This window comes from Rutilus rutilus (assembly GCF_951802725.1).
Source record: "Rutilus rutilus genome assembly, chromosome: 3".
Classification (NCBI taxonomy): domain Eukaryota; kingdom Metazoa; phylum Chordata; class Actinopteri; order Cypriniformes; family Leuciscidae; genus Rutilus; species Rutilus rutilus.
Genome location: NC_140211.1, coordinates 59,602,778 through 59,625,635, shown reverse-complemented (window position 1 = coordinate 59,625,635; position 22,858 = coordinate 59,602,778). Strand labels below are relative to the sequence as shown.

At 40.8% G+C, this 22,858-nt stretch overlaps 2 protein-coding genes across 2 annotated transcripts in view; both read right to left on the bottom strand.

Moving 5' to 3' along the window:
- The window catches only part of mrc1a (mannose receptor, C type 1a), a 38,566-nt gene extending 31,432 nt beyond the window's left edge, over positions 1 to 7,134 (bottom strand). The window contains exons 1-2 of the mRNA XM_084405433.1: positions 7,006 to 7,134; positions 159 to 560 (exon numbers count right to left, since the gene is read on the bottom strand). Coding sequence (XP_084261559.1) covers positions 159 to 560; positions 7,006 to 7,078 — 475 coding nt within the window. The 5' untranslated portion in view covers positions 7,079 to 7,134. The remainder of the gene's footprint in view (positions 1 to 158; positions 561 to 7,005) is intronic.
- A 5,969-nt stretch (positions 7,135 to 13,103) lies between these two features.
- On the bottom strand, positions 13,104 to 22,567 carry LOC311288181 (transmembrane protein 236; the record flags this gene model as incomplete). Its single annotated transcript, XM_084405445.1, has 4 exons — positions 22,243 to 22,567; positions 19,987 to 20,059; positions 19,549 to 19,672; positions 13,104 to 13,882 (listed from the first exon to the last, which is right to left on the bottom strand). The coding sequence occupies exons 1-4, from the start codon at positions 22,503 to 22,505 to the stop codon at positions 13,104 to 13,106; spliced, it is 1,239 nt and encodes a 412-aa protein (XP_084261571.1). The 5' UTR covers positions 22,506 to 22,567.
- Between the last annotated feature and the right edge of the window lie 291 nt (positions 22,568 to 22,858).

The following is a 22,858-nucleotide window of genomic DNA, read 5'->3' as shown; positions in this document are numbered from 1 at the left end:
AAGTATTGTAACAAATGTATCGCTCATTGTAGTTCATGTTAGTTAATACATTAACTAATGTTAACCAATGAACCTTATTGTAAAGTGTTATGGATAATTAGATGTGAATTTAACAGTATTTCTTTTTTTATAAGGTCTTAATGGACTTTTGCTCATACCTTTATATCCACGAGAACACAGATCTTCCTTGGTCCCATAAACCTGCCAGTGACTCCAAACGCCTGTTCCCGTATACAACATCATACTTTTCTCATTTCGATTCCCATAGTTCAGGTGCAGCGGCTGGCTCTTCAAGCCAAACAAGGTCTCGTTCTTACATTCCCACGTTTGCAGAGGACTGAGGTCTTTGCAGGGCAGAAGCAGAATCTTGACCCAGTCTTTGATGTCCTGGGCCCCCAAGCAGAGTTTGAAAGAGAGGCTGATAACTCGAGAAGAGGAAATCCATCGGAAACGCTGAGCGTCGGAAGACACGTCACACTCGGCCACCTGTACGGCAGTAGAGCTCACTGCATTCACACATTTGTTGTGGTCCGCATTGTAGATAAGGAAGGAGCTGGTATCTGAATGTAGGGGAAATTAGATCAGGAAAAGACTGTGTAAAATACAACATTCAGATCAGGAAAACTTATTTGGTGCTACTTCATTCAATTAGGGCCCTATTTTAACAATCTGAAACGCAAGTATCAAGCGCGAAACGCAAGAAACTTTGTGGGCGGGTCTCGGGCGCTGTTGCTATTATACCGGCGGGATAAATGACTCTTGTGCCCGACGCAAATCTAAAATGTGTTGGTCTGAAGTAGCTTCATTACTCATAGGTGTGGTTTGGGCGTAACGTGAAATAAACCAATCAGAGCGTCATCTCACATTCCCTTTAAGAGCCGGCGTGCTTGTTCCATGGCGGATTGCTATTATAACGGCGGATTTGCCAGATGCACACCACAGCCGAGGAGACCGACGTTCTCATCAGGGCCGTAAAACACAGAGAAGTGACATTGGGGATGGAGAAACACACACAAATTAGCTTCGGTTAAACAGGCGTATGATAATTTGGGTAAATGTGTAAGCTAGATTTATGCCTATTTTTTCACATCTTCATGGACACAACGATTTCCCTCGTGTGGAATATTTTTCTTGTAATAATGTATGGTTTTCTAAAAATGTGAACTGCTGCGTCTGTGTGTAGATGAGATAAGTAAAGTGTGTGTGTGTTGTGCACACGCTACATTGATTATGGCCAAGCATGCGCCCTTAAAATGATTATGAATAACATGCGCCACTGACTTTAGACAAGGTTTTTCCTGGTCTGTGGAATTGTTTTCTGAAACTGCAAAATAGCAGGAACACGCCTCCTCTTTTCGCTGAACCGTCCCCGGGAGCGCAAGTTCATTTCCTAATTTACTGACGTGCGTCTGTGGAGGGAAAAGTCTGCTGTGCGCGGGTGCAAAATAGGAATGATACATGCATCGGTGTACAACGTCAATTACGCTGGGAGCAAGATAGGGCCCCTAGTCATTTATCTAAACCAATCCTGCTCCTCAAGATCCACATTACTAGGAAAACTAGGGATGGTAACCATTCCACTTGTGTTAAAGCGTTAACCATAACAATGTAATGTTGTTAAATTAGCCAACACCATGTCTAAATCAGACGCGATACACAATAAGAGTTATCTCTTCCATGTTCCAGTTTTTGTCCTAATAAGTCGTGACATGCAACGAGCAACGGGATTCTACTTTAGGGCAGTGGCGGAGCCAGGATTTTTTCATAGGGGTGGCCAGGCTAGGGTCAGCAACCAGTCTGGGGTGGCACAGAAATCTTAATTATTTTATCATAAAAAAATAATTTGACTATAATGTATTGGACTGTTTTAGTGCCTACACAACTGAATACAGTTAATTTGTATTTAATTGTAATTGAGATAGTAGTGAATTAGGAATCATGGAATACTGAGTGAATTTTATATATATATTTTATTATTACTCCATATTAAAATGAATTAAATAGTAATAAAAGGGCACACACTATAGCTAAAGTTCAACTTGCTCAGTTAGCTTGGCTCTGGTTCTCAAAATCTCCAATAGCTTGTTCTACATCGTTGCATCTTCATGGATGAGATAACATGCAGATAAATACAGTAGTCCAAAGATTATTCAACCTTCAATGCGTTTCATATAATCAATGAACTCTTCAACCAATTCTGAGTTTGTCAAAAAAAATGTGTACTTTCTATATTAGTTGTCAAAATGAATAATTTGCAACAGTTCTATCAGACCTAAATTAAAAAGGAAAACAAAAGTTCTCTTTTGAATCCCCATGTGCAAGAATGTGAACAAGGCGGAAGTCAACAGCACATCATGTTCCTTGCCACTGTTGCCTTTGGCTTGCTCAGTTGGGGATATTATGGGGATATTTAATTTGATTTTATCAATCAATAAATTCCACTAGAAACAATTATTAAATATTTTAATTTAATACTGTGAAGCTGCTTTGATACAATCTGTATTGTGAAAAGCGCTATACAAATATACTTGACTTGACTTGACTAATGTAAAATGTTATGTTTTTCATAATGTAATGTTGCCAGAATGTAAAATTAGTTATTTTATGGATTTAAAAATTATCCATTTTTGTTTGTCCTTTACAAATTAACGCGAAATGAATGCCTATCTTCTAGTACAAATGCACAGTGCTCACATTTATTTGGACATTAAAACATTTCATGGCCCTATCAGTTTGTGCCTTATATTGTGATCTCACATAGTAAAATATTTTAATCCAGACACATGAGACGCATATACAACAAATACATGCATGCAGTTTTGACAGCTTTAATCGCCTTTTTGATTCTTACATGAGTTCACTGACGACAGAACCACGGCTAGAGCGCGCCGCATGTGCGCGTGACAGTACAACAGCTGTCAGACGTATGACAGGAAAGTTAGTTAGTTTTACTGACATTTGGCCTGACAACATCTCATCTTACCGAAGACAGCCGACTGAATAAGGACAACGCGCTTTTCTCAGCATCTGACAGAAGTGTCACAAGCTTTCACACACATTTTCTAAAATAAAAGTAGCATCAGAAAAAAAGAGAATTACGTTTGTTGTTGACTGCACACTATTCGACTTACTCAAAACGGTCTTGCAACCCACCAGTTGAGAAAGATTGACTCTATATTTACTATGTGCATATATCACTGTCTGATGTTCTGCTGATGAAGCTCATTCGGCACTTGCACATTTCCGCACTCGTTTGACTTGCGCCTGGCGCTGAGGTGAAGCTGGAGTGCGCGTCTGAAAAGTCTCACGTTTTTGTGGTCTTAAAGAGACGGTTCAGCGTTTTTAAAAAACATTTTCAACTAAAAACTAGCGCTGGGCAACGATTGCATTCAAAATAAAAGTTTGTGTTTACAAAATATATGTGTGTACTGTGTAGAATTATTTTGTATATATAAATACTCACACATGCATGTATATATTTAAGAAATATTTGCATGTATATACGTATATATATTTATACATCATTTATATTATATAGAAATATTAAAATTGTATATATAAATAATACATTTTTCTTAAATATATACATGCATGTGTGTGTGTGTGTGTGTATTTATATATACAAAATATTTATACACAGTACACACACATACTTTATGTAAACACAAACTTGTATTTTGAATGTGATTAATAGTTGCCCAGCGCTACAAACAGAAAACTCTTTATACGTTTTGGCCGTTCATTTACACCACAATGGCACTGTGGAGGCCTGAAAACACAAAGCGTTTTCATCTCTATATGAACTACAAAATAGTGAAAGCAGTGATGTCATGCGCATGCGTACTGATGTTCAGTTTACAGACCCGAAGTGTTTCTTTACACACAGGGGGGAAGGAAGTCGACCGGAAGTTGAAGTCGGCCGCGTTCCGCCATCTTGTAGCAGAACTTCACCTGCTGTTAGCATCCCATTGACTCCCATTCATTTTGGCGTCACTTTGACAGCGAATAACTTTACATCTGAGGCGTTTAAAGACTCCATTTGTCCATTATTTATTTCTAAAGAAACACGACAATGTATAAAATGCTCCATTACCTTGTAGCTTATGTTATGGCCCCGTAGAAGCAGTTTTTGTAAAAATAGGCTAACGATTGCGTCATACCAACGCGACTCTCTGTCGCACAGTAGAGAGATTACTGTATGGACAGGAGGAGAAGCTCGCGAGCAATCGGGGGGACGTGGAGGCAAAATTACAATATAATTAATCAGAATACCTAGCAAAAGTTTCTCCTGCTCCAAGCTCATGGACAGCTCCTACTCACACTCTCCGTCTCTGCAAGATTCGGAAGGGAATGATTCAGATTTCTCTTGGCACAGCTACTAGAAGACAGACGGGTTGCTCACGTGGTCCGTGTAAAGCTTTGCTCGGTTTGAGTCTGCGCGCCAGGAAAGGAAGTGCTAAGAAATCGCTAAAAATGGGCTTCACTTGTCTCAATTGAGTTCCAATGGGGTCGCTGTGTCCATTTCTTTTACTGTCTATGTTTACACAGTGACATCGCCACCTACTGGCCTGGCTGCAGAATACAGCGTTTTTAGCCGTTTCCACAGATCCGTGAACAGGGATCATTTTGACAAGGTTTTCCGTTTTTAGTACATCATTGTCGTGTAAACGTGCCCTTAGAAACAGTTTCTATTTCTGTGACATTTGTTCTTGTCCACAATGACAAACTATAGCAGTGTTTCCATTACAGATTTGCGCAAAACTTTTGCGATATTTTCTAAAAGTAGCTAGATAAAAACCTATTGCAAAATGACGGTATTTCCATTAACCGATGCGACTAAAATGTAATTTCTTCCTCTCGCGATGGGAAATAAATTGATGCTTATGACAATGATTAACTCAGGTACTGATGTGCTTTTTTTAATGTAAAAATGTCTGTGAGTTCGAATATCATTTTGTGTGGCCTTTATGGTAGAGGTCGACTGATACATAATGTTTTTGCTGATTTATCTGCGCCGATAACCGATTTCTGGAACTGAATCCTGAAAACTGAAATCCACACTGATAGTTTTTGCATCCCTTGCAAAAAACGGCTGAGAAGGTCGACTGTCATTGTGGCCACTAGAGGCGAAATAAAACTATCACTGACTTGCGGTGTTTGTTTTGGCACTGAGTGCAATACATCAGATGCAGATTTAAAACACTGACAATGAAGAGTTATGTATACAGTACACTACAGAACACGCCAAGTCCCGGTCCTACAGGGGTACTAGATGGTGCTAATATACATGGGTACAAATGTTTGCTTGAAGAAGACTAGGAAAAGAGCTGAAACTGTCTAATACCTGGTGAGGGGCCCAACAGAACAACTTCAGTCTTTGTTTCACTCAGCGGAAGGACATTTTCATCCTTCCAATCTTTAATGTCCTTTAAAACATGCTACCAAGGAGGACACATAATTCATACCAGATTACAGAATATAAAGCTGGGAATCATCTGTATAAATAAGATAAGAGACCTTATGATACTCAAATATGGAACGAAGCGGGAGCATGTATAGGGAGAATAAGGTCGGGCCCAGAATAGAGCCCTGAGGCACCTCACAGGTGTTGGCAACTGAGGTGGATGGAAATTCTCCAATTTCCACCAAAAAATACATCAGTTAGTAAAATAAGATGAAAACCAGTATAGTGCAGGATCACAGATCACCTCAAGACTTAATCTATTTAGGATTTAAGGGTTCAAAAGCTGCACTTAAATCCAGCAATACAAGGAAGGCACAGATGTCAGAGTCTACAGGTCGTTTACTATTCTTAAAAGGGAAAACTCGTTCAAAACAGCTTTCTTCCACTCTCTATTCTCTCTTTGCATTGGATTTTGAAAAATGGATACTCAAAATCAAAGTGCACTGTGGGTATTAAAGAGAGGACGAATTTAAAAATTAAGTTAACTCAGAAATTGGACACCATTGTATAAGTACCAGAGGCTGCAGTTTCAGGACCACATTTCTAGGACCCTCGCTTTTTTCTGACAACTCCACCTAGCGAATTGTTCTTCATCAGAGAAGACCTTATTCAAACATGAATCAAACAGGTGCAAAGATTAGACTAACGGAAATTATTCAGTTGTCATTATATCTTTCTTTCCATGAAAACTGAATTTAACACAGGAATACAGAGGATCATATGATTAGGGTTCAAGGACTTGGACTGTGTCTACATCAGGCCTCAACAGCTCGAGACTGAATCTGCAGACAGACCGTATACTCACAAAATGGCCGACACCTGATATGAAATATCAACACTCTTTTAATGCAAAAAAAGGTCTGTGACCAAAAAGTCACTCAAACTCGAATCATATGAACTCGAAATTTCTCAGATTCATCCAACACCATTTCATTTTGACTTTCTATCCACATGCATGTCAACAGCTGTCAAATTTGATATATCCTGGGAAATGTTTGCATAAACATCTGCAACAAAGTTCACATACATAATGAGATAAAAAAAAAAAAGCAAACTCTCTTAAAGGGATAGTTCACCCAGTTGATGGACCCCATTGACTTCCATAGTAGGAAAAATAAAAATACTATGGAAGTCAATGGGGTCCATCAACTGTTTGGTTACAGACATCTTTTGTGTTCAGCAGAAAATAGAAATTCTTACAGGTTTGAAACAACTTGAGGATGAGTAAATGATGACAGAATTTTCATTTTTGGGTGAACTATCCCTTTAAGTTTCTTGAGCCATGAAAGGGCAGCAGCTTTTAAACAATTCTTTAATGTATGCTCACAGTGCATACTTGAATACGTCTGAAACGTATTATATCGTTTTACCATCAATCGAGAGTAAGGTAATTCTACATTAGAGAAAATAATGACTAGCATAACTGGTTGTGAAGTCGACAATAATTAGTATTACAATGCAATTTCATTCTAGGGAAATATTATTTATAAGTGCAAGTCACTGTGACATTCCCATTAATAAACATTAAATCAGTGACGTACCTGTCTGAATCGAAGGTTGTAAAGCAAAAAATAAAGAGAGCAACACAAACAGTGGAATGGCACATTTCTTCATGTTTGTCCTTTAACCAGTAATCCAAGCATGGACTGTTTGAAGTGTGTGAGACTTATATACACCTTTCTCCCAGTTAAATTATTGTATCCTGTCATGTGGTTGGGGGGGGGGGGGGGGGGGGGGTGTAGATTTGGGTGTCTGGGGGGATGAAGGGGATGAGCAACTCTCTGATGCAGTCCCATAACATGCATCTTTACCCTGCATTCTTCAGCTGTAACTGCAACAATGCTGTACCTGTACAAGACCTTGACTTTATTGATGTTAATATGTGGAAGTGTCAAGAAGCATGAGTAGACAAAGAGTTCCTGAGAGTGCTAGAGTAAGGAGGTCAGAACAGGTCGAAAAGTGCAGTGTTTAGTTACTTAGTGGACCGTGAGTCTTGTGGAAGTGGACGCGCACTCTTTTAAATCTCTAATGAGCTGCTTGTTCCCCCCCACCCAACATGACAAACCTGACATGTGCACAAGTAATGATATCAAGCATTGTTACATAAAGTGTTTGGCTGATTTGTGAGCCATGCCTGCCATTCCAGTCAGGTTAAAGAATTGTGCAATTGACGTTGAAGTACAAAGGTTGCCTATTTAAGAGAAAAACATTGAAATTTGCTTGTTATTTGTCTCTGAAATGTGAAAAAATGCTGATTTGGTTCGATGGAAAACACAATGGCAATTCAGGAGAAAATGAAGCTCAGCAAGAAGGAAATGAGAGTTACACGCTTCAGAGGTCTGAAATTTGGGCTTTGGGAAATCCTGTTTCCTGCCGAGGGTAAGAAAGGACTGAGTCCAATGAAGACAAGTCCCTGAAAGAGCACAAAACATCAGAAAGAAGGAAATGAAAGACAAAGTGAAAAAATACAACTAACATGACATGTGAGAGTGGCACATTTTAGGGTTTTTCTTAAACTATGGCCACTTTTGTAAGATAAAAAAAATAATTACATTAAAAAAATCCCTATTCACACTCTCATTAGCTTAATATGTCCACTACCAATGTTTAACCCTCTGGGGTCTGAGGTGTTTTCTGGGTCCTGGAGGTGTTCTGACATGCTCTGACATTTGTGCTTATTTCTGTTACTTGAGACATTTTCATGGCACATATTACACTGTATTCAGCACAAACTCTGCTACAATAATATATCAGCAGCATGTATGTAAAAGTTTGTAGTTTTGAGATAATGACATTTATGCGTGGTTTGTGAATTTTTTTTTTTTTTTCTTCACAAGACTTTTGAAAATTTTATGACAGCCTAGAATATTTGCTTCAAAACTTTGTGAAAATCATCCTGCATACTCATTCAGATAAGACAATATATTGATTTAAAATTTGCAAGACATGTTTTGTGTGAGAAAGCTTTATGCGAAGAGGCGTGAACACATCATGAATATTTAATTTATTTCACACCTGAGAAAGACAAAGACCCTCCCCTAATGGCCCTATCAGGAGCTATCAGGCCCTGGCATTATGAGCAACCTTGCACAAAGATGAGGAGATTTAAAAAAGAATGGCTTTTTGATTGTTTGGATTTATTTACAACACAACATAATCCAAAGATACACAACAAATGACAAAAAAGCACACTATTGAAAACAATGATCCAAAGACAGAGACCTTTGTGCCATTCCTGAAACATAGTACATACCTTTCATTTCCAAGGTGTTTGATTTTTCACTTTACCATGTTCATGTACAGAGACTGATGTGAATGTTGAAGTCAGCAGGACTCCTCAGTGGGGCGTCTGGTCCCTGAAAAACAAAAACAAACAAAACACCTGTGAACATGCTGATATCAAGAGAAACTATAGGGCTGCACGATTTTGGGAATACAGTTTAGATTTTTCTGGTTAAAATTCACAGAATACACACACACAAATGTTTCCAACAATATATAATGAACACCAGGCTTGTTGTGCCTTGTAGGCATAGGCTATGCGCAGTGTTGCATAAAATAATAATAATAACAATAACCTATAGCAGCATATAAATCGTTAAAAAGGAACAATTCAGTAACAACTACGCTAGAGAAAAATATATTGATTATCATATGTTACTTCAAATGTTTCCATTCGTTATGATGTTATGAAATGAGATTGGAGTAAAAACATGAAGCCTAATGTTTGCTTTTCAAAGGCACAGCTCGTTTTGAATATGAAACATTATGGTTACCATATTATACATATCTACGTTTGAACAGATATCCACAAACACAGTATTTAACAGTAAACACGGGTCTAAATATTATAATATTCACCATATATCTAGCAACAGTTCAACTGCAATGTGAAGTTTTTGCAACAATAACATTAACAGCGTATACACTAAATTCAGTAAATTGTAATAAAATGGATGATTGCTTTGTCTTACTAAGGCAAATTTCACAGTTTATCCTAAATGCACACGCAAAACAAATATAAACATTAAATAATGTTTAAAATTATGTGGATTTTTTTGTTTACAAGTAACATTTGGTCACAATTCTGTTAATGCATTTTCATGGACTTTTAGTTTGTATTCATCCATTGCTTGTTTCCTGTGTTTCCTTTGTTCTAGTTTCCTGCCACTCATCAGTTTTCATGGACACTCCTTAATCATCACAGCTGTTATTCATTCATTTCTCATCACCATGTTTGTCTTAGTTCCTATTGTCCTTTTCAAGTTGGATTACATCAGTTTACTTGTTTAATGAACAATGCATTTACTTTGATCTACAACGCCTATCTTCTTCTTCATCATCGGACCAAACGTGACAGAAGATGATGGATATTACATCCATTAATGTTGCCCCTATGAGAGGCACCGAAATGATGGAAGGAAGGACTGTTTTTATTTTCCAAGGAGGCAGATGTCTGAAGGACTGCATGGAGGAGTGTATCAACATCAGACACCTGCGAGGACCTCTGCCTCATGGAGGGATTTAGGTGCGGGCTGGATGACGAGATCCGCTTCATCATGCCCCAAGGAGACCCCAGTTGGATTCTTGGGAAGTATATCAACTTTGCGCCTCATTCACAGTAGACGAAGCAAACAAAGACACCATCACCATCGTCAAGATTCACCCCACACAAGTCACACAGCCAAGCCCAGCCAGCTACCTCCAGTCTCTGTGGCAGACAGTTAAAAATCTTGTTTATAAAGAAACAGTTCTCCTGCTTGCTTTGCCTCTATCAGGAAGGTAAGGGACCTGCACGCATTTTTGGTCGACGAATCGTGCCTGGAATTCAGGCCGGCCAACTCTCACGGTATCCTGAGACCCCGGCCTGGATATGTACCCGAGGTTCCTACCTCTCCCTTAAAACGGGACCAGGTGGTGAGCCTGCAAGCGCTGCCCCGGAGGAGGCAGACCCAGCCCTGGCTTTTCTCTGTTCCTTCCGCTCCTTGCGGTTATAACTGGACAGAATGCAAAGCCTCAGGACCTCAGACCAGCTCTTGTCTGTTACGGAGACCAGCTGAAGGGAAGGCTGTTTCCAAACAGAGGTTGGCCCACTGGATAGTGGTTGCCATCATCTTGGTGAGTATATTCTAAGGTGCACCGTAACCCCTGGGTGGTGAGCCTCTCCAAAGAGAGAGTGTAGTTCCTTCCTGGGCATTGACACAGAGTGCCTCACTGACAGATGTTTTTAGGGCTGCGGGCTGGACGACATCAACACATTCGCTAGAAAAAAAAAATTGCCTATGTGTCGAGCCGGTTGCTTCCCGGGGGCTCCCTTCACATGAAAGCCCGGTTCGAAGTGTCAGCTTGCTGCGCCATTCCCCTCTTATGGACTGGATATGTGCGCCATTCTTGCTCCAGTAGAGTTCCTCTTTAGCTGAACCCTGTTGAGTTCCTCCACACCCTTCGGCAACAGATGAGGCGGAGTGTCCGATGCCAGGCCTACCACTCGTATGCACTGATGGAATCTGTGCTAGGCTGGGGCCATATGTTGTGATCCCTACAGCGATCCCATATGTGTATTGTTCCACGGTACGGCTCCCTGTGGCGAGCCCATGTCTTTCCCTTGGCAGAGCCTGCTCTGCCGTCACCGACTGGTTGCGTCTCCCCCCTGTTATAGGCTGAAGCCACCTCAGTGACAATCCATATGTTGTATTGTCCGGTAAATCGCCCAGTCCATATGTGTAACCCACACATGTCACCTCCCTACGGGCAGGTTGTGGCTTCCGCAGCGTATTCCTTCCAATGAAAGGAGAACACTTTCCCAGTGGTCTTGTGGAACAGCAGTGACTTCCCTGGCCTAAGCCCTGGCCTATCTCCGCCTCAGTAATGCGGGGGGTCAGGAGGCATTTGACACATTTTATCTCTGTTTTCTTAAGGTTTCCTCCCATATCACTGTTGTTTCAAACACCACACAAACATTAGGAAAACAAACTTTATTAGAAGCAAAATTGTTCAGTGTAGTGGAAATTATGCCACAACAGTGAGTGTCGTAAAATAGTGCAATTTTTTAAAAATAGTTTTTACACAATAAATATTGCGATGGGTCATGTTTCTGAACTTTTTTTGAAAACATGTAGTTCTTCAAACTTATGTGAAGAATTTTCATAGATGAAGATTAAAAGTCTGGATCTGGTACAAAAGTAAACAATATTTATACAGAAAATGCATTTGAAAAGTAGCAAAAATAAATAATAATTGCATTATAAAAAAGTTTCCGAGACAGATTCATTGTAATCTCCATATAACAAAAATAAATGTTAAAAAAAAAAAAAAACCTGGGGCATGAAAGTACCTGAAGTCAAAGAAACCAGAAATCTATTCCATAACCACCAAAAATATTGCTTTCCAAGAAATGTTTCCATTGTCCCCTTTCCCCCCGTCACAAAGACAAAAGTATATTTTGAAATATGTCAATGCTGTCTGTGGATTGCTGGGTTATGCAATGTATTGCAATATAATATAAGAGCCACTGGTATTGCTATGTTAGTATTTTGATGTCCCTTCAGTTTCTCTTATGTCTTTAAAGGGAACATTTCTCTCATATATAAAGGGATGGTTCGGAATAAAATCAACCTAGGGTCCTTTGCACCATGACATCGAGCCAAACACTCCCCAGAAGCCTTTTCCCCTTGGTTGAACATTTTTAAAGTTAGAGCTTATTTAGAGACATCAGCCGGATGGTTTAGTGCAGGCGCTAATGGATCCAAGGGTGTATCTCATAAATTACCGCACTAATAATGTCCAGAATGGTACCAAACTTCTACAGTAGTACAAATAGGTTCTGTACTCATAAAACGAGGCATTGGAAAGTTTGTAAGTACATCAGGAGTTTATTTAAACAACACTTGCCTGAAGGCTAAAAGTCCTGGCAGAATGCGATGCATAAGGATGAAGTGTAACGACGAATTATTATTTTTGTCGAAGTGTTGACAACTTAGTGTTAACTAATAATTGTTATAAACTGGTACTACCAACAAAATATTAGTGCATTCCTGGAACTGGGCGTCGTTACACTACATCCTTATGATCGCTTTCTGCCAGGACTTTTACGTGCTTTTCCCAAATCACTGAAGTGACGTCGGTGTCCGGGTTAGCGGTAGCATTAGCCATCAGCCAAGTGTTATTTAAATAAACTCCTGATGTACTTACAAACTTTCCAATGCCTCGTTTTATGAGTACAGAACCTATTTGTACTACTGTAGAAGTTTGGTACCATTCTGGGCATTATTAGTGGAGTAATTTACCAGATACATCCTTGGATCCATTAGCGCCTGCACTAAACCATCCGGCTGATGTCTCTAAATAAGCTCTAACTTTAAAAATGTTCAACCAAGGGGAAAAGGCTTCTGGGGGTGTTTGGCTCGAGGTCGTGGTGCAAAGGACCCTAGGTTGATTTTACTCCGAACCATCCCTTTAAGATATGTAAATGGAAACCTGTGTAGCTTTTAACATTCATATATAGTTAGTTTTTATTTCTGCACCACTATAATGAACTGCAAAAATAATGCCTCGCCCCAAACTCACATTTGCTGAGCCAATGTTATATCCAGCCCAGATGGGCCGTGCTAACAAACATTACTATTCTGGTTATTTTCCATTAAAACATCCTCTCAGTGTTGAAGATCCTGAGTTTTGTCATGAAGTTGAAGTAAATGTAGGACAGACAGACCAGTATATTCTTGATCACATACAATACTGGTGTTACAAAACCAAAAAGGCCAATCAATGCCAACCTCAAGACGAGGAAGGGGAGGTCCTGAAAGACCATGCCCAGGGTCGAGAGTAGGGGACTGTGAGGTGTTAGGACCAATCGCATTGTAGAGAGGAAGCAGAAAAAGTAAACTGGAAATGCCCAGCCTGAAAAATACACAGCAGTGTTGCCTGCTACCCGAACCATCTCTACCGTGTCCAACCAGAACAAGAAACTGTCAGCAAAGACTTCGGCACGACTGTCGCTAGCCAGTAGGAAGCCTAGAGGTCCGGAATATGGAGAGGGAATGTTTTGGAAGGGTACACCAGAATTTGGACAAGTTCCGGCAATGCCATGCTGCTGTCCGTTGTGTCCCGGTGCTCTCGGTATGGCACCATTCCCAGACATTCCTGGAACGGTTGTGTTGCCAAGATGGCCTGGAACTGCTCCATCGTTTGGCAGTCCTGGAGCTGTCGCACTGCCTGAGGGACCCTGGGCTGTCCCATTCCCCGGTGTGCCTTGAGCAGCGGTACCAGTCCCGTTCGCTGCCCCGGCACTCTGATCTGCGGCAGCACTGCCAGCCGTCGCTGCAGGAACAGGACCCGTCATACGAGTGGCCACCGGAGTAACTCTTCCAATGTGGGTCTGCAAGGTGGGAATGTCAGCATCTCGAGCCAGTTCGTTAGCTGTATTCACACAGAAACACACACACAAAAAATATAAAGAAAGTTTATAAATATTATTTCACATTATAAAATGGAAAGTACAGATATTCTGTCATTAATTACTCAACCTCATGTCGTTCCCAAACACGTAAAGCTTTCGTTCATCTTCGGAACACAAATGAAGATCTTTTTGATGAAATCGGAGATATTTCTGTCCCTCCAATTTCTGACTCTTTAAAAAGTTCATAAAGATATTGTAAAAATAATCCATATTAATTGGGTGGTTAAGTCCAAATTTTCTGAAGAGACACGATTGCTTTATATGATGAAACAAATTAATTTAGGCTTTTATTCACATAAAAATTCATCAACTCAGAGATCGGTTGTGGTAAACGGAAGCTCAAGCGTGTTTGCTTGCCGTGCGAAAACCAATGAGGTTCATTCTCGTGTTACGCAGCACTTCTGACCTTCAGCAAAGAACCAATGAGGTTCATTCTCGTGTTACGCAGCACTTCTGACCTTCAGCAAAGAACCAATGAGGTTCATTCTCGTGTTACGCAGCACTTCTGACCTTCAGCAAAGAACCAATGAGGTTCATTCTCGTGTTACGCAGCACTTCTGACCTTCAGCAAAGAACCAATGAGGTTCATTCTCGTGTTACGCAGCACTTTTGACCTTCAGCAAAGAACCAATGAGGTTCATTCTCGTGTTACGCAGCACTTTTGACCTTCAGCAAAGAACCAATGAGGTTCATTCTCGTGTTACGCAGCACTTTTGACCTTCAGCAAAGAACCAATGAGGTTCATTCTCGTGTTACGCAGCACTTTTGACCTTCAGCAAAGAACCAATGAGGTTCATTCTCGTGTTACGCAGCACTTATGACCTTCAGCAAAGAACCAATGAGGTTCATTCTCGTGTTACGCAGCACTTATGACCTTCAGCAAAGAACCAATGAGGTTCATTCTCGTGTTACGCAGCACTTTTGACCTTCAGCAAAGAACCAATGAGGTTCATTTCTCGTGTTACGCAGCACTTATGACCTTCAGCAAAGAACCAATGAGGTTCATTCTCGTGTTACGCAGCACTTATGACCTTCAGCAAAGAACCAATGAGGTTCATTCTCGTGTTACGCAGCACTTTTGACCTTCAGCAAAGAACCAATGAGGTTCATTCTCGTGTTACGCAGCACTTTTGACCTTCAGCAAAGAACCAATGAGGTTCATTCTCGTGTTACGCAGCACTTATGACCTTCAGCAAAGAACCAATGAGGTTCATTCTCGTGTTACGCAGCACTTTTGACCTTCAGCAAAGAACCAATGAGGTTCATTCTCGTGTTACGCAGCACTTTTGACCTTCAGCAAAGAACCAATGAGGTTCATTCTCGTGTTACGCAGCACTTTTGACCTTCAGCAAAGAACCAATGAGGTTCATTCTCGTGTTACGCAGCACTTCTGACCTTCAGCAAAGAACCAATGAGGTTCATTCTCGTGTTACGCAGCACTTTTGACCTTCAGCAAAGAACCAATGAGGTTCATTCTCGTGTTACGCAGCACTTCTGACCTTCAGCAAAGAACCAATGAGGTTCATTCTCGTGTTACGCAGCACTTTTGACCTTCAGCAAAGAACCAATGAGGTTCATTCTCATGTTACGCAGCACTTTTGACCTTCAGCAAAGAACCAATGAGGTTCATTCTCGTGTTACGCAGCACTTATGACCTTCAGCAAAGAACCAATGAGGTTCATTCTCGTGTTACGCAGCACTTCTGACCTTCAGCAAAGAACCAATGAGGTTCATTCTCGTGTTACGCAGCACTTATGACCTTCAGCAAAGAACCAATGAGGTTCATTCTCGTGTTACGCAGCACTTCTGACCTTCAGCAAAGAACCAATGAGGTTCATTCTCGTGTTACGCAGCACTTATGACCTTCAGCAAAGAACCAATGAGGTTCACACGAGGTTTGTTCTCACGCATGTTCGGTTGAGCTTCTGTTTACGTTTGCTGGGTCAATGTTTATATGCGAGTAAAAGCCTAAAATAAATCTATTCAGCATATCAAGCGATCGAGAATTTGGACTTAATATCTCAATTCATATGGATTAGTTTTTCTAGTTTTTGGATCTCTTTATGAACTTTTTGAAGCGACAAAGTGGTGTCAGTGGAGGGACAGAAATCTCTCATGTTTCATCAAAAAGGTCTTCATTTGTGTCTAGAAGATGAACAAAAAGTCTTACGGGTTTGGAATGACACGAGGGCCTTATGAATTTTCATTTTTGGTTGAACTAACCCTTTAAGCGGTTACATTTCAGAGGAACTCTAATAGCGGAACACTGAACCGGACGATTTGAATGTTGAGCGAGCGACCTCATTGGCTGCAGGATCAGCAGGGGCCAATCAGCTTGCGCCATGCGGTAATAATGTTAATAATGCGGTAATAATGTTAATAATGCGGTAATAATGTGATTGTGTGTGAAGGTAAACTTTTTGTGTGTGTATATGTAATTAAAGAAGTTGGAGTATTCAGTTTTAATTGCACCTGAGTAAAGTACAAACCTTTCAATATAATATCTAAGTTAAAAACCAAGAAAAAAAATTTATACATCCCCACCAATGATATACCCTTGAGTACAGAGTTAAATTCAAAGAGTTTGGTTTAATCATGAGAATACATTTTTTATTTTATTTTTTATACTGCATGTAAACATTGTTAAACAGTTTTTTCAGAGTGTTCTTCTAAACAAATGACTATTTCTCTACTTTTTAATATCATTATGTGTTGCGCTGTTGTGCATTTACACCTTTCCTGTCTCATTCTTATATTATCTTTGTTTTGCCTTTAGAATCTTTTCCTGTGTGGATTAGAATTTCCTGAGCTCATATTAACATAAAAAAGATGCTGATTTCCTGTTATATTGTGATTTCATATCAGCAGAAACCTGGAGGCTTTACTTCTCACACTTTATTCCAGCTGCTCTTCTTCTCTTGTACTCTTACTTCAACAGTCCCCCCTGCTGGACACAATCAGTATTTTCAGAGCAATTCATTAACCCTTTCATGCATGAATTATGATAACCTCAGTCAGGATTTTTTTCCTATGTGTTTTTATTGCTCTTAGGGCATGAAAAACAAGAATTGATTTTTATTTTATTTTTTTACAAATTTTTCAAAGAGATCTTCAGATGTCCACTTGAGTGACAGCATGCGGTTATGGTTTAAACTGAAGATATACTGTATTAAATATAAGACAATAATCAAATAGATAAAGTATATGAATTGAACAAACTAATCAATACAATTATATCAAATCATGTGAAAACTATAAAATATATACAAAAAATATAAATGCGAAATATTGCAAAGGCTTCATACAACTTCATACAAGTTGCACTTCGCGTATCTTTGATATAAGAACATGAGGACGTGATTCCATCAGAATTTTCTACAGCCTGTCAAGGTACAACTGTGGAAAACACTCAGATGCTCCCTCCAGTGCACCAGAGTATGGGGATTTACCCTTATTAGCTGATCATTCTGATTATGTTCAAGATGGACTTGCACATTTCTATCATAGCCCTCCTCTGAGAAAACCTAGCGATACGTTTTTTCAATCTCATCTGAAATGATCAGTGTTGGGGGTAACTTACGCATTACAGGTAACATGCATAACGCATTCAGATTACTTTTTTTATGTTACAAGTAAAGTAATGTGTTACAAGTAACATGCATTACCTAATCAGATTACTTTTTGATGTAACGAGTAAAGAAACGCATTACAAATAACACACATTACATAATCAGATTACTTTTTGATGTTATGAGTAAAAAAACGCATTACAATAAAATGCATTATAAAATCAAATTACTTTTTGATCTAACAAGTAAAGTAATGCATTGCAAGTGTCACACATTATGTAATCACATGACTTTTTTCGATGTCAATGAAAATTACATTCTAATAATACAAATACATTTATTTACAGTAAAAAAGTCACTGCAGATTAAGTTTTTAAGGTTTAAGTTTCAAAAACAATATTCACATTATAATTATGAATTGTAGCTGAAATATAGCCATTGCATGCATGACGTCCACTACAGTGGACATGTGATTAATCAGAGTTTTCTCTCAATCTAAAATCAAAACTTGGAAAATTTAACTGTGATATGACTCATCAGATATTGCTTGATGCTGCAATATTTTTTTTTACCTACAAGAGTCTCCTAGGATAGAAGGAATGGGTGGATATTCCGGAGCAACTTGGCATGTCTGACTGACCCTTTGCCATCTTGGTTTGGAGGGGGAAAATCGAAACACAACGGCTTGCCAGTTGGTTGCAATGTATAGGATGATGCACCAGGGTCCACTGAAGAGGCTGATGTGCAACTTTGCCATAAAAACCCGTGCAAATTCAAGAAAATGCTTTTTTAATAGCTGTCCACTGTAGTGACCACTATGCGTGAAAGGCTTAAAGTCCCCCTGTGGTGAAACTCCAGCGTTTAATGTTGTTTATGTGTCTATGTGGTGTTTCTGATCTGCTTTAAGACAATCCATGTGTAAGTTCATAAGTCGACACCATTGCTGAGTATTTCCTCCTTAAAACTGCAGTGAACCAAAGACAGTCTCAAAAACACGCTTTGAAATCGCTGGTGTTTCTGACGTCACAAACTACCTTGTAACCAATCAGATCAACGTGTGATCGTCAACCAGTGGATCTCTGAGCTGAGTGAGTGAGTGGAGGCGGGGCTCATTTGCATATTCATAGAACCGTGAATACTAAATGAGGCAAGGGTGTCCTGCACGGGTTCGGGTACCCGACGGGTGACCCGCAAATATTGCTCAAACGGGTGAAAAATATCCAACTGTGTCGGATATGGGTGCGGGTCGGGTCGGGTCGGACACGGGGGAAACACGGGTCTAAACACAGGTTTAAAACAATGGTAAATGGTAAAACGTAAAAATATGCATATTTTTAGGAACACATCTACAAAACTATGCCTGTATTTCAAGTTGATAAAATAATTTAAAATCCACAATAGTTTATTTGTGCCCACGCCCTCCCAGGAGTCTCTATACCCACTTTCCTCATAACCGCGCGATCTGCAGTCGATGGATGCTGAGGAGTTGAAGAAAAGAATAGCTAGTCGAGGGTCGGCTGTGGTTTTAAGCACTGCGGGGACGGGCGGGTGCGGATTTACTAAATCGGACCCGTCCAGGACTCTGCATTTTGGTGCTCAAAGATGGGTTTTAAGTGATACAATTACAGGGGGACTTTAAAGAGATAGTTGACCAACACATTTTTTAATCAATTATTAACCATCAAAGCCATAAGAAAAACCCAATTTTACTTGCAAACGTTTCAATTTGCTTGCATTTTAATCTGCACTGACAGCCTTCATCTGGACCGAATGAGACGAGTGATGCTGTGTGAGTGAGAGGAGGCGGGGGCTTTTAAACCGTTTCTAATATCTCAGTGTAGACATGCATTGAAATATTCCCACCCATAATGATTACTGTGATTTTTACACAACTGAAGCTCTGCTCCATAAAATGGCAAGAGATAGTGAAGCACATTTAGTAAAAACTCAAGTAAGGCATCATAAAGACATCATTCCAAGTCTTCTGAGGCCATACGAGAGCCTTGTGTATCTGGACTGATTTTATGGTATAGACCAGAGATCACACTCACACTCACCTCGACCAGTCAGTCTGCAATATCGGATTCTTTCCACTATATCGATGCAGATCAGGGAGAGAAGGACCAAAGACACTGGCAGCTCAGCAAACGTGTCCATCCTCAGATTATTTCTAATCTGTACCTTAAAAGGGAGAGAAAAAGACATAGAAATGTTTGCGTTTTTCTCTCTCAAACCAGGTTTGTTTGTTTTGTCAAACACATGCCTTGGATAATCTGAATAGAGAAGGTCTAGAGAACTGAATGTAAAACTTTTTCAGTCACTTCTTTTGAGCACACAACTGGTGAATTTAAAGTATCCCTATTTATGCAAAAGGCATCTGTTTGATTCTCCAATAGTGAAATAAACATTTGAGAAACTCTGAAGACATCATGCATAGAATCTCAAGACCATGAAGGATAACAACATTTTCTGTGAATAGTCCATCATGATTTTACCTCAGAGCTGGCTATAAGGAAGGCAAAACACGGCAGTGTTGAGAGAACCACATAGGCCAACGCAACAGGCCTCCTGAAAGCAGAAGAACTGTTATTATGCCATGGTGTCATATTGAGATTTGATCAAAGAACAGTTATGAGTGACATAATGCATTGCATTACACCCCTATTGCTGCACATTGGCATGTGTTAAAGTCCCCCTGTAGTCAATGATTTTATCCCTTAAAGATGTTCTAAGCGATGTTGGGTGACATCACTTCTTGTTGACGTTCAAATACACAAGTTCACACTTACATACAATTAGAGGGGGTAAAGTTTAATGCGTATTCGGCATGCTGTCCGGGGGAGGGCTCTGAGCTCGGAGTTCCCAGAGTACTCCCCACAAAAGGCTAAAGAGCAGAGGACAGCCGCCGGACTACGATGGCCGAAGCGAGCCGGATCTTGTGCGGGAGGATGACGATGGTGTCTGAGGAGGCGACTTTTGGGCCCTGCGTGCTTTGCTCTGCCTGTGAGCTGACTTGGGAGTTGGTGTGGACTTTGGAGAGTGGTTGGCTGACTGTAAGGTAACGTACAGATCATACAGCTCTGCTTTATTCATTTTTCGCGAAGCCTGTATGTCCGAATTACCCAGCGCATTTCTCAATCCTTCTACGGTCCACTTCCCGACAGGTGGGATCGTCGGGACAGCCGAGCGGTAGGAGGAGGCCGGGGAGGAAGATGGAAGTCTTGTCGGGTTAGGGTTAGGGTTAGGGTTAGGGTTAGCGCAGGGCTGTTCGAGCAGGCGTGCGGCCGTGCGTAGAAGCCGCTCAGGTGCGATGTCCGGCGTAGGAGGAATGGTCTTGGGGCCGGCGGAATGTGAAGGCGGATCCCAGGGGGTGTTTGTTTCTTCGACAGATGAAGAGCTTTGACGTTGCGACATGGTAGCAGAACGGCGAACCAAGATGCTGCTAAACTGTCAATGGATTGAGGTGAGACTGCTGAATGTATATATACCTCTTACCATTGATTGCTGAGTGCTCTCCACTTGTGTTAATTATCTGAACGTGCTCCTCCCGAACTTTGTTAATAAAACATCATGTATTGTCAAACAAAAGGCTCGCTCGACCCTCCCTCCTCCTCATCCTGTCCCCTCCCCCTCCCTTCCGTGCTTTTCCGATGTAAATTCGGGACTTTGCGCGTTCCTTCTCCTTTTTCCCTCTTCTTTGCTATTTGTTCATCGGAACGTCGTCTCTTTGGTCGCGTGTCGGCCATATCACAATTCAAGAGAATATAATTCTAACGTTAGTCGTTGTCTAGGACATCTCTCCTGCTTCTCTCTCCTCCACCCCCCACACCCCCCTTCAAGTGCACGCGCACTAACCCCCCCCCCCCCCCCCCCCCCCCCCCCCCCCAACTCATTCTTGTCGGTTATTGGCTGGAACACTGTTTGTTATGTTTCGTGGTCCAGGCTGGGCCAATTTGTTTTTCTTGCCGTTTGTGGAGCCTGGGCTGTCTACAGAGACCGCGTTTTTTTACAGTGTGCTCAGGGGACAGGCAGCTAGCGGATAGTGAGGAGATGTTTGCTGTATGTGACAAAAAATGTTTCGGCCTAAAAAACGTGTGACATCGCTTAGAGCACCTTTGAAACTCATCTTTGATCACAAAAATGACAAAAAGTTTTTTTCCTTGAAGAAAAATTTCCTCATGGCTTAAAATAGCTTGACTGTAACTCGACACTCTTGCCTCATTTAGTATACGCGGTTCTATGAATATGCAAATGAGCCCCGCCTCCACTCAGCTCAGAGATCCACTGGTTGACGATCACACGTTGATCTGATTGGTTACAAGGTAGTTTGTGACGTCAGAAACACCAGCGATTTCAAAGCGTGTTTTTGAGTCTTTGGTTCACTGCAGTTTTAAGGAGGAAATACTCAGCAATGGTGTCGACTTATGAACTTACACATGCTTTGTCTTAAAGCAGATTAAAAACACCACATAGACACATAAACAACATTAAAAGCTGGATTTTCACCACAGGGGGACTTTACTTTAATACAAATATGGTAATCAATCAGTACCAATGGTACTGATATTATTATATCATATTCATATGGTATTTACATGGTTCTCCACGGTACTTCAGATAATACAATATTATTGTACCAAATCTGTAAAATGTGATTACCATGGTAACATATCCATACTTTTTGATATTTTTCATGTTTCTCTGTGAAGCTATTTGTATGTTGCATGAAACCCAGAAGAAAAGTCACTCACCATTTCTTCCGAGCAACCAGCGCCCTCTTCTTCATGAACACCATATACTTCATGGGCAGCCAGATCAACATGGCCACTGATGTCACATAGGCCACAGACGAAGCCACGATCAGCCAGTACGCAGTGGAGTAGTTGGGCGATTGTCTCTTCACTCGAGCCACGATCAGGGCGAAACGCTGCATGATGATGAAGAGAGGAACACAGAAGCTGGAGAACTGAAGCACCTCACACACAGCAAACTTAATCCTGCTCCCCGAGCCCATGCTGAGGAAGGGATGCGAGGGGAAAAAAAGAAAAGAAAAAGAAAAAAAAGAGTTGTTGTCGGCCTCTGGTCCCCGAACTGGAGGGGGGGGGGGGGGGGGGGTATTGTGTCGAAGCACTGGCATATTCCACCACAGCACTGGGAGGATAATGCTGACTCTGCACTCACTATTGTGTGTCTACATGAACACACACTACATTAACACACACTCCAGGCCAGAGCGATCTTCAACCAGATGGAACTGGATAATATTCTGAATGTTCTGATCCAATCTGACCTCTGACCTGTAATGCTGCCTGAATCATAATCATATACACTGTTCGTTCATTGGCCAGACGAGAACTGAGCGACTGA